This window comes from Pan paniscus, chromosome 10 (genome assembly GCF_029289425.2).
Source record: "Pan paniscus chromosome 10, NHGRI_mPanPan1-v2.0_pri, whole genome shotgun sequence".
NCBI classification, from domain to species: domain Eukaryota; kingdom Metazoa; phylum Chordata; class Mammalia; order Primates; family Hominidae; genus Pan; species Pan paniscus.
This window is the reverse complement of record NC_073259.2, coordinates 29,643,157-29,655,942: the sequence shown is the minus strand read 5'-3', so window position 1 is coordinate 29,655,942 and position 12,786 is coordinate 29,643,157. Positions and strand designations below refer to the sequence as shown.

General features: G+C 42.7%; 1 protein-coding gene across 1 annotated transcript in view; it reads right to left on the bottom strand.

Moving 5' to 3' along the window:
- Positions 1-506: 506 nt before the first annotated feature.
- Positions 507-12,786, bottom strand: part of GNS (glucosamine (N-acetyl)-6-sulfatase) — a 45,936-nt gene continuing 33,656 nt past the window's right edge. Inside the window, exons 11-14 of the mRNA XM_003824800.5 lie at positions 10,041-10,148; positions 8,633-8,743; positions 7,060-7,220; positions 507-3,874 (exon numbers count right to left, since the gene is read on the bottom strand). Coding sequence (XP_003824848.1) covers positions 3,796-3,874; positions 7,060-7,220; positions 8,633-8,743; positions 10,041-10,148 — 459 coding nt within the window. The 3' untranslated portion in view covers positions 507-3,795. The remainder of the gene's footprint in view (positions 3,875-7,059; positions 7,221-8,632; positions 8,744-10,040; positions 10,149-12,786) is intronic.

The following is a 12,786-nucleotide window of genomic DNA, read 5'->3' as shown; positions in this document are numbered from 1 at the left end:
TTATGACCTACTTGTTTTTGAAAATAAAATTGTATTGGAACACAGCCACACACTTATCCATTGTCTATGGCTACTTTTGTGTTATAACAGCAGAGGTAAATAGCTGTGACAGTGAACACATGGCCTGGCAGCCTAAAATACTGGCCGTCTATCCCTTTAAGAAGTTTGTTGACCCCGTAAGAAGTCATTCCTCATCTAGAGCAATGGATCACATGGCAAAGCACCTTTGAAGGCGAGCTTAGTCTGTTTGAAAGCCAGCCAAGATAAGACTTTTTCTCCAAAGCTGTAAATACATACAGATTTATCAGGAAATATTTTCTACTGGTGCTTCATTCAGGGGTTATCAGTAGGGGCCATGTATGTAAGAGCTATACAGATAGAGACTATAGGATCTGACTAGAAAGCCCATTTCCAGTACTAGGTGAGTGATTAAAACAAACTGCATCAGAAGAAAGCATCTTGTCAAAATTACTACTTGTGAACTAAAACAAAGGACACATTCCCACTAGAACAGAAATAAATTTTAATTCATTGAAAAGTGCAGCAGTGAACAGGGTCCTTTTGAAGGGCACTTTCTAAGTCAAATGACTGAGATGACACAGAGCAAGGGCAGAATAGGAACAGAGGATGCAAACACAGGAAGTTACAAAATTCAGTGGGAACTAAGTGGTGGTAAAACTCAAGAACCCAACTCTACCCATCTAATTCCATTGGTGGATCAGTTGAATTAACTTTTGCTTTCTTTAGGATGAATCCTGGGACAACTTTCCTTTAAAAAAGCACTAAACCTTAGTTTAGACAATAAGTTTAAGAACACTTCTCACAGAATAAGGTAAAACTTCCATGGCTATCATTACAATTTTGTACAACAGCCCTAGTGTTGTCAATTAAAATGTGTTTGCAGGCCGGGCACGGTGGCTCACACCTGTAATCCCAGCACTTTGGGAGGCCGAGAAAGGTGGATCACCTGAGGTCAGGAGTTAATCAGCCTGGCCAACATGGTGAAACCCCGTCTCTACTAAAATTACAAAAATCAGCCAGGTGGGGTGGCAGGCGCCTGTAATCTCAGCTACTTGGGAGGCTGAGGCAGGAGAACTGCTGGAACCCAGGAGGTGGAAGTTGCAGTGAGCCGAGATCACGCCACTGCACTCCAGCCCGGGTGACAACCGCGAGACTTCATCTCAAAAAAAAAGTGTTTGCAACAGCACCATTTGTCAAATTCAAAGATGCTCAAAAGGTGTTCCCTACTTTGCATGAGAGGGAGAGCTTTGTAACAGGAAATTGTATAAGGCAAACTCTCTATTCATTCCTAAGGCCTCTGTTCATTCCTAATGTTTACATGGTTCTCTACTCTGAAGGGCACCAACATGGACCTCACCTTCTTAACATGGAAAATCAAAATCTAAATGAATACAATTAAAAGGAGGCAGCAAGCTTCTTGCAGTGGGTCCCTTAAACATTATGAAAACATCAGTGCATTGTGTAGTCTGTTACGCTATAAACTGAGGTCTCTTTATGAAAGATTATTTTAGCACAAATTCAGAATGAAGCCAGTCCAAGAAAAAAAGAATTGGAAGCTATTTGAAGGTTAGATAGGAAATATACCAAAAATAGAAGAGCGTAGAGAGGGCTGCACCACATCCTACCACGCAAGCACACCCACTGAACTGAGTAAGAGTGGCGTGGCTGAGGTGCCGTCAGCAGCTGACTATGTCACTCTTATGAGTTCTGCTCAGGAACAAGCATAAAACTGAATAATATGACATCACAGTCCAAGACCTGGTAAGAGTTGGTTTCTTTTTATTTGGAAATAACTATGGTCAACTTTCATTAATGTGGAAGTTGACTGATAATGTTAAGAGTCAAAGTGAAAAAGAAAGCCGATACCCATATTCAACAGTGCTTTCAGTTACAACATTTTTTGAATTTCCTTCTCTAAAACATTCACAGCAGAGGTGTCCATTTCACTTGCCTGTTTCACCTCTAGATACCACTACAGTTGCTGGGATCATGTGAGGTAAAGGAAGATATCCAGTTGACTGTTAGCCCAACATGACTATCTGCAATTCTGATAGAAAAGCTACTTTCAGCCATGTCTTACAAAGTGCTTAAAGCTGGACAGAAGACTTTAAATAAAGCTAAAATCGCTTATTGCCTGAGTTGAACAAGTTACAAACCACAGCTCTTCCTCCTCCCCTGCTGTCTCACCACCAATTAGCCTTCTTGTGAGGACAACATTAGAAATGGAACTGGTTTTTGAGCCAAGAAACATAAAAATTTAGGTGTTCTTAGCCAAGCGTGGTGGCTCATGCCTGTAATCCCAGCACTCTGGGAGGCCGAGGTGGGTGGATCACAAGGTCAGGAGTTCAAGACCAGCCTGGCCAACATGGTGAAACTCTGTCTCTACTAAAAATACAAAAAATTAGCCGGGCGTGGTGGTGCGTGCCTATAATCCCAGCTACTCAGGAGGCGGAGGCAGGAGAATCGCTTGAACCCAGGAGGTGAAGGTTGCAGTGAGCTGAGATCATGCCATTGCACTCCAGCCTGGGTGACACAGTGAGACTCTGTCCCCACTTCTCAAAAATAAAAACATTTAGGTGTTCTCAACAGTGAAGAAACCTGAATAGATTTGATTTTGACAGGGGAATACTGATAATCATACAAGACTCCAAAACTCAGGAAGAACCCATCTAAAAGGGGAGAAGTTAGGGTAAAGTAGTTGATACTTTGCATCAACTGTAAGAAAATTTTCCACCTTAAAACAAATGAAGAGAATGACAGAAAAATGCAGATAGAGCCAACAACTTCATACATGGAACTTAAATTCAAGCTCCCTGCTGGACAGGCACTTCCTTCCTTTATCCCTGGTACAGCCCTTCCACTTGTCTGTTCAAGAGCCCTGTCTTCAGAAGGCCCTCGGAAGAGACAACCTTCACCAACTCTTGGCAGTTCTTCACTGCTGATGTTCCTAAGCCACTTCATTTTTCAGATCTCAGAGGGGAGTCTCAAGAGAAGGGACCTTGCCTTAATCCTTCCAGTGTTAACTGGCACTCCCTGTGGTTGGCAGCCACTGGAAAGTAGATGGCTGTCACCTTCAAGAGCTACCTGGAATTGGCCTTTATCACAAGCTTACTGCTCTATTTCAGTGCAGCACCAGCCTAGAATTCACAAAAACATGAACAGAGCTTGGGTGACATGTTTTGAATTTGCAACCTTACCACACTGTGATGAACATCATAAAAAAATGTATCTCTACTTATCAATCAACAATGGTACTTGTTCTTACTTGGATGATTCAGCTCTGATGGTTACTCTTCAAGCCATGTGATGTTAGTATTTTTGATAGTGAAGTGCTCAATCTGAAATGCTACACAGGTCCTTTGATTTTAGGTCAAGCTTACATATCAAAAGGTGTATCTGTGTGTTTGTGTGTGTCCTAAAGTACTGCCATTTATCTGAATGGGTTTACAAATTCAGTCTTTAACCACAAGAGGAATAATCAAGAACTGTGGCCCCAGGATAAAAAGAATACAGTGAGAACAAAGACCTCAGGAGTGTCCTTGTCAGCTAAAGGAAGAGACCAGAGACAGCCACTCCTGACACATGGGCAGAGTTCACAGTTTAACACATTGCACGAGGAAGTCAGCTGACTGGGTTGCTTTTTCAAACAGGACTTAAAGCCAGCCCAGAAACTCTTCCAGGTGTGGTCTTGAAGACTAGCTACAGACACCTACTACAATCACTTCATCAGAAAGAGGCGTGCAGGGATCCATCTGCAGAGGCTGTGTGAGGTCGCTACAGAAGATGTTTGGAAAATCTTCGAGTCCTGACACTGCCGCGATTGCTGAACATGAGACGGGGGTCAAACCTGTATCTGGGGAGGAAAAACCAAATGTAACATTAGCTCTCACTAGCTTCTCACTCAGAATATTATTCAGTGGAAAGGATAGCAGGAAGGGGTGTAAAAGAAACAAATCACCAGAAGGGACTCTAGTGAGAAAGTCTATGGTACAAAACATGAGCCCTCGACAGTTCCGAACATTTCTATCACCAGTCAGCACACACAAAGTCACACAGTGCAAGTCAAGAGGAGAAAAACAAGTAGGTTAATCTTGAAAGGTGTCAGAAGGCAGCAAGATTTGAGATTTTTTTCTTTTGAGGGAGTAGGGGTGGATCAACTGTTACATTATTACAGTGCTTGTGTTCAAGTCACCCTGATTTTATTTAATAATGGCTCCAAACCACAAGAGTAGTGGTGCTGCCAATTCAGAAATGCCAAAGAGAAGCCATAAAGTGCTGCCTTTAAGTGAAAAAGTGAACGCTCTTGACTTAATAAGGAAAGAAAAAATCATACAGCAAGACTGCTAAGACCTACAAGAGCCTCACCATAAACATGAGTCATTTTTGGTCGGGGCGCTGGCAGGGGGACAGAGTCAGTCTGTCGCCCAGGCTGGAGTGCAGTGGCACAATTTCAGCTCACTGCAACCTCCACCTCTCGGGCTCAAGTGATTCTCCTGTCTTAGCCTCCAGAGTAGCTGGGAACACTGGCGTGCGCCACCACACCTGACTAATTTTTTTTTTTTTTTTGTAGAGACAAGAATTTCACCATGTTGCCCAGGCTGGTCTAGAACTCCTGGGCTCATGTGATCTGCCCGCCTTGGTCTCCCGAAGTGCTGGGATTACAAATGTGAGCCACCGCGCCCAGCCAGGAATGAATCTTCTATCTGTGAAATCATGAAGAAGGAAAAACGAATTCTAGTTTTGCTGCCACACCTTAAACTGCAAAAGTTAGGGCCACAGTGCATGACAAAAGCTTAGTTAAGACGGAAAAGGCATAAAATTTGTGGGTAGAAGACATGAACAGAAACATCTTCCGACTGATGGCAACTGGGCCTGGCACTATCCTTGAGGCTTCACGCATCCACTGTGGGTTCTGGAATAGATCCTCTGTGGATAAGGGGGGACTACTGCATTTTAGAACTGCAATTGACCAAGATTTTTTGTAAAGGGCCAGATAATAAATATTTTAGGGTATGGGAGCCATAGAGTCTCTGTCCCAACCATTCTCCTTTGCTGCTGAAGCACACAAGCAGCCAAAACCAGGTAAAGGAATGTGTGAGGCTGTGTTCCAGCAGGTGGGGCTAGATTGGGCTCACAGGATCTGGTCTGATGACCCCATTTTGGAGGACTCAACAGGCCCAAATGTTTGATAGGAAAGGAATAATCAGGGCTAAGGAATTTAAAACAGAAAATCAGGTTAAGTTTAAGTAGTTCAGGCTAACAGGCCCAAATGTTTGATAGGAAAGGAATAATCAGGGCTAAGGAATTTAAAACAGAAAATCAGGTTAAGTTTAAGTAGTTCAGGCTAACATCAGCAAAGCCAGCATCTAGCACTTTAGTTATAAGCTTCTAAAATGTGAGGAAGACAATTTGTTAAAAACCAAACAAAACTTGCTTAGGAAATAATGTATTCACTTCCTTATAGGGTGACCCTTGGGCAAATCACAACTGCAAGCTCAATTTCCTCATTTGAAATTTACCTGTTTGGGCTCTAAGGGCTGTGTGGAAATTCTATGAATTCTAACACTTAGAGCCAGATGTTCAGAAGAAACAGACAGCTGGCTCCATCTACCTTGCATTGGCCAACCAGATGCCAGCCTGGCAGGTCCATGTCCTAGCAGTGGCATGGTCAGGGACTGTTTGGCCACACATCATAATCTAAGAGGTCCAGTCCCTTGACCCTCCATTTAAGATTTAATCAGATGCTGGCTTTAAGTTCCCAGAGTCAGCCAGGGAGTACATGGTTAAAAAACATTAACTGCTATCGACATCTAACTTAATTTGGTTTAAAAGAACATTCTGAGCTAAGTAACTGTTGGAAATTGCAAAGTCAGCACATGTAAACTGGAAGTCTTGTGCTTTTATTTTAGGGACTGGACTTCCTATTTCAGGTAACTGGTACCAAGCTAGGATCTATTTCACTAACTTGGAGGAAAGACCAAAGGAAAGACCAATGGTCAAAATTCTTGACCATTCTTATTGTACTAATGGGATTATCCATATAAAAACAGTTATTTCATTTAAGTGATATAAAATAATAAATATTATCTTTTTATATTGTTACCTGGCTTTAGTTTACTGGTGTCCATGCCACTTTGGCACTATATACATTATTTAAAAGCAAACAATGAACAGTCTATCATCGAGTTTTTCTACTCATTCACATTCATTTGTCTCTAATTTGGACTAAAGATAAAATTTAATACAAAGACGGCTAAAAAATTAAGTGATAACTCTCCATCAGCTTAGGACATCATTCTTCCCTCTCTTACAGTCTGAAGGTAGGAACTAAAATATTCCTTTCCCAGTGAAAGTTTGATTTTTAAACTTCATGATCTTCAAGCAAAAGATAAATGACAAGCTTCCTGCCACCAGCAGCTCAAACGCATGGTGTACTGACACCCAGTGTTACTGCTGAAAAGTTACTAAGAAGGACCGTGTGGGGAACAAATCTGACTTAGCAGGTGATAGCTAAACATCCTTTATACCTCCATATCGTGCAATGGGCTTATATATTTCAACATCTGAGTTTACACCTTCTATTTTCATTGTGTGTTTAATATATTAAATTCACCAGCAAACATTCAAGTTTCTGTAGTAGGGGTTTCTGAGAAATGAAATGAAGGCATATACTCTTGCAAGCTCTAGGGAACAGGGGAACAGGGCAGCAGTGGGTCGCAGCTTACTTAAAGAAGCCCCAAGTGTCACCAATGCAAACAAGTGGTACCATGACAATAATCACAGCACGAAAATAACAAGAGCCCCATGTTTGGTGGGGAGCAGGGCTGTACCTCTGGCTAAAGTACCAACTGGCAGTGGAGAACAAAAGTTTCAAAAGCTTGATTTTCCCAGCACAACGGGCTGATGCAATTAGAACACAGTATTCCCTCTAAAGCAGAGGAATCATCATCTCACAGCAAAAAGGGCTCCCTTTGCCTTCAAGAACAGCATGTCTACTAGAAAAAACTTGGCCAAGTAAATAAGAGAAAGGAAACTTACCCGGGGTCAAAAACCCCTGGAGTGCGACAGGTTGGCCCAGAACAGGACTGTAACATCATTAACCGATAGTTCATCTTTCCTAAAAGCTCTGGGTCTATGGTTTTAGCAATGTTAGTGATCTGGTCTGGGTCTGCAGTCAGATTATAGACTTCTACAAACACCTAGAAGACGTGAAAGAATGGAGGAAAGAAAAGAGCAAAGGTCAGCCGTGAAGAAATACTCTTAACATGACTTATTTCTAAAGGGGAAGGGAGGAGGTAGATTTAAAAAAAAAAAAATCAAGGCCCTGGAGACTCTCAATCTGTTTTCAAGATCCTCAAAGAGCTCACTGCTTCCTTGAGATGAGGGAACATCTGTTCTGCGGGTTCAGTTGCTTCGGGTCTCTAGCCACATGCTAAAAAGGGGCCCCTGCACACCCTGTGCCTTCAGGCAGAGGCAAGAGAGGGTATGGGGAAGAAATGCATTATCTTCTGTAATTAGAACAGAAAGCAGGAGCCTCCAATGGCAAGGTCGCAGAAACAAGACTTGGCAATAAAGTTACTAAAGTGAGAGCGAACATTTAAAGGTGATTTTTGCCCTAGAATTGTGAAGTTCAAATGAGAATGATATGAAAGTACTCTTGCCTGTGTTATAGAAATGTTAAGTTTTCCTATTTTAAAAAGTAATTGTGGATATATTGGGGAAGGACACAATACTAATTATTATTTCTAAAATAAGACAGGTCTAACGCAGTACTTTTCCCTCTATAATCTGTATGCTGTTCTCCAAATTGGAGTCAAATGTGAGGCTAGAAAGATGGTAGGTAATTTTGCCTATAATGGCTTCAGGTAGCTGCCCTCACTCACACAATCACTTATAAAGTAGTTATCAAACTGATAAACATTATGGGGGAGCAGGGAACAGGAACTGAGTTTGAGGAAAGCTCTCTTGCTTGTTGTCCAAAGTGCTTATCAGCTGCAAATGGAGTGGAGAATGAGTCCATTTCTGAGAAACACAGATGGGCATCTGTTCCAGATGGTCAGATGAGGGTTGCCAGATGGGGCAGGTGAGCATATGCTGATAAACAGTAAGAAACCACAAGGGACTAGAGTCCATGGGATCCTTCAGATAATCCATACCAACTTGTGTTGGCCAAAAACCACCTTCTTCCATGGATGGACTCCTGGGCCTCTGACCCCCACTCTAATCTATTACAGCAGCATTGGATTATGCTGTGGTGGGAACAGGAGTTTCCGAATACACCAGGTGCTGGTAAGCTTTCTAGAAAATGCTCCACCCAATCTACCAGGGAAGCTAACAGACAAAGCATTTATCATTCTGAAAACATGAATTGTGCATTTAAAGTGTATATTTGGGTGGTGGTGGGAGTGGAGAGAACTCAATTCAGAAAGATTACAATTAGAGAAGTGAGACATGGCCTTACAACTGAAGGAAACCTAAAGTGAAGCACAGATAAGAAACACAACCTCTTCCCTAGGGAGCAGCCTTGGAATTGCTCTTATGCCACCAAGTCCAGCCAACAAAGCACCAGCAAGAAAGGAGCGGGGGAAGTGCAGGCAGAAGTCCCTCTTACCTCCTGGTCATCAAACTCGCAATACTGCAAATTCCACAATGCTGACATTGTCCTCACACAGGCATAGGTATTGTTATAAGCATCTTCACATACACAGTCTGGGAAGCATTGCTGTAGGGATATTTCAAAAGTTAAATGAAGACAGTTCTTCCATAGTAACAAATACCTAGTTGCCCAGAAGGGCAATCGGCTTGGCTCATGCCGGACGTGCAATTTGACAGCAATTAGAAAACCTTCCATGGGGAAGCCAGTAACTCAAAAACAGATGTGAGGTTTTGTTCCTTTGGCTAACTTGATCAAGGTATATGGGTTGTTCCATTTGTAGACTGTTGCCATCCTTGTCTGCTAAACTCCTCACAATAATTACTTAAAATGGGCACCTGTAAAATGTATGGGTTGGCAAGAAGAAATCAACTCAAATGACTCCTTTCTTTTTTTTTTTTTGCGATGGAGTTTTGCTCTTGTCGTGCAGGCTGGAGTGCAGTCGTGCGATCTCAGCTCACTGCAACCTCCACCTCCCGGGTTCACACGATTATCCTTCCTCAGCCTCCTGAGTAGCACAGGCATGCACCACCACGCCCGGCTAATTTTTGTATTTGTAGTAGAGATGGGGTTTCGGCATGTTGGCCAGGCTGGTCTCGAACTCCTGACTTCAGGTGATCCACCTGCCTTGGCCTCCCAAAGTGCTAGGATTACAGGTGTGCGCCACAGTGCCCAGCCCAAATGACTCATTTCTAAGAGCTACTAGGAAATGTCACCCTAAGAAGTTGGAGGAGAAGGCTAAAATGAGTTTTGTGGAATCATGTGCAAGTAAGTTATTTATGAGTGTTCTTATCACCAGGTACGACTTAAATCTAATTTGTCTACCATATGATCTGTTATTGCACTTTTGGTTGGTTCATTATACTGTAACACTTTGGTGTTAGAAGAATCAATCAACTCCAAGTGGAAGCCTATTTTCCCTTCTCCAAAGTGAGGCCAACATGGCTGTTTCCCTCTTTGTGACCTGCCTGGCTGCCACCAATGCGAGGCACTCATAATGGCATGGTTACGGGCAGGAACCACATCTCTCTACTGCATGCCTCAGTAACATTATCCCTAATTAAAAAAAAATGGTACTGTTATTGGGAGGGGTAGAAAACAGGGAAGAGGAATTGATAAGAACACGGGTGGATACATGCACTTGCTACATAAATTGGAAGATTAACAGTGCACATTCTGATGACAGGTCAGCAGCATCATTTCCAAGATCACTGGATTTACCTTTGTCCATCTACTAAACCACTCACAGTCAGTGACAAAGGAACAGGACTCAGATGAAAGGTTTCAATATTTGACACATGGCAACCAGCACCTTGCCATGTTGTCAGTGAGAAAGCTGTCTAAGTTGATTCAAGCTATTACTCACAGATACGCCAGGACTCAGGGAAGGGCATGTTGGGTCAGTGACGTTACGGCCTTCTCCTTGGTATTCCACCAGGACATCTGATCGCCAGGTCAAGTTACTGGCACCTCTCTAGAAAGAAGAGCAAGCGGGATTTCTGTAATGCACATAGACTATGATAAAGATCACAAAGTAATTGACTGCTAAAGGGGACTTGGGAGTCAAAAGTAATTGGACTGTTCATTCAGTAACTAAAGGGAATGACTAAAACAGGTACATATGAAAGCTACTGAGCAGTATGTTTGGTACTTAAGGGCCTTTACAAATGATGGTCAAATGCTTTGAAAATTTAATAGTTTCTTCCCAAGGCTACTTCTGTGAATCAGGTCAGGAATGGAACCTGACAAGGTAGCTAAGCAAGAATCAAAGTCACAGTGCAAGTTGCTGAAAGTCCAGACTAGAATAAATAATACTGTCATATGCTCTATGTAAGAACTGTTTTAAGCTCAGACTAAGAAACTTATAACCTAATAGACACAAGGACAATGAAGAAATATTCCACAGACTTGTGTGCTAAAGACTGTAACAGGTTCAAAGCACCTCTTGATGGTCAGAATGAAGGTATAGCACATTAATTCACTCACTCTTCAATGTACATTCATGGTGTGGAAGGAAAGAAGTGGCAGCATTTGAAAGCAGCAAGTTTAAGACACAAATGGTGAAAGGAGAAATAATCTAGGAACGGGAGCAAGTTTTAGATTCAAAGAGCATGAATATAGGTTGAACGCAGACCACTTAGATGTGTGGCTTCCTGAAACCCAGCTTTCAGACAAGGAAGCAGTGCACAGTGAGGGTGGAGAGGCAGGCTGGTACCACACAGGAAAAGGCCCTGAACATCATGCTGCCCAGGCTTGTCCTATGAAGAACAGCAGGTGATGGGAAATCATAGGAGGTTTTTGAGCAGGGAGGTAACACAATCAAGGCAGTGATTTAGAAAAGTCAGCTTAGTGGCAGAATCTAGAGACAGAAACTGCATTATTCATAACAGTCAAAAAGTGGAAAGACAGGAAGACCAGGTTAGAAGCTGCTCTTAAAATGGTCAAAGTCTGGTTGGGAGCTTGGTGAAATGCAGAATCTCAGGTCCTACTCTAGCTCTAATAAGCCAAAGCCTGCATTTTGTAAGAACTCTTGGTGATTTCCACGCATAGTAAAAATCTGAGCAGCACTGCTCTAAAAAAGTGGTTCTTAAAATGTGGTTCCCAGGACAAGCAGCATCACCTGGAAACTTGTCAGAAATGCAAATTCTTAGTTCCTAACGTAGGTAGACAGCAACCTGGGTTTTAGCAAGTCCCACAGGCAATTCTGGGGAATGCCTGTTTGAGAATCACTGCTCTAAAGAATGCTAAATGTGGGTGAGTACAGTGGGGAATGGGTAACGGCTTGTGCAAGGCCTTGAATGCCGCAGCCACCTGAAAAGGGGGAGTTAGAGATAGGAATTATTTCCTAACTTGTTGTTCTACAATGAAACTTGAACAATCCTGTGCGGCTCAGGATCTCAGAAATCATGAGTCACTGGAGACTTAAAAAGCTCATGCCGGCTGGGCGTGGTGGCTCACGCCTGTAATCCCAGCACTTCGTGAGGCCGAGGTGGGCGGATCACCTGAGGTCAGGAGTTCGAGACTAGCCCGGCCAACATGGTGAAACCCCGTCTCTACTAAAAAATACCAAAAAACTAGCTGGGCATGGTGGCACACACCTGTGGTCCCAGCTACTTGGGAGGCTGAGGCAGGATAATTGCTTGAACCCGGACGGCAGAGGTTGTGGTGAGCCGAGATTGCACCACTGCACCCCAGCCTAGGTGACAGAGTGAGACTCTGTCTCGGAAAAAACAAACAAACAAACCTCATGATGCTGCCGAACCTGAGCCATGGAAGCCAGAAGGTGGAATTGAGTGAACTGTCAGAATTGAGTGAACTTCAAAATCCCACCCTTGAATGTCAAAGTGTCCAGAGGAGAAAAGAGCACCTGAGAAGTCTAGATCAGTGGTTCCTGAACTTTGCTGCATATTAAAATCACCAGGGAAACTTGAAAAATCCCAAGGGATTCTATCTCATGCCAATTAAATCAGAATCTCTAGGGGTGAGGCCCAGGCATTAGTATTTTAGTTTCCGAGTGATTCTGATGTCTGACCAAGTTTGAGACTCATGGTCTGTAGGAGTTGTTAAACTTTTTTTGTAAAAGGCCACAGAGTAAATACTTAGGCTCCTGGCTATACAATCTCTGTCACATCTACTCAGGTAGCAGGGAAGCAGCCATCAACAATACATAAATGAATGAGTGTGGCTGTATTCTGATATAACTTTATTTACAGAAATGGGGGTGCGCTAGATTTGGCCCACAGGTTGTAGTCTGCCAACTGCTAGTCCAGCAGAACTTTCTGGCTGAAACGTTCTCGATCTTTGCTGTTCAATATGACGGCTACTGAGCACATGATGTGCAGCTAGTGCAACCGAAGAACTGAATTTCATTTTTAATTCAAATAGCCACACATGGCTAATTAACTGTTCTAATACATCAGTATTTCATCGGAATAGCCTCCAAAAACAAAACATGAACAAGGAAAAGAACCACATCTTAAGTGGCACTTAGAGAACTATGCAGAGAAATTATACACAACATAATAATTTTTACCCCTAGAGTGAATCAGTTTTTTTTTCTAATTAGAAATAAACTTAATGCCAGGTGCAGTAGCTCATGCCTGTAATCCCAG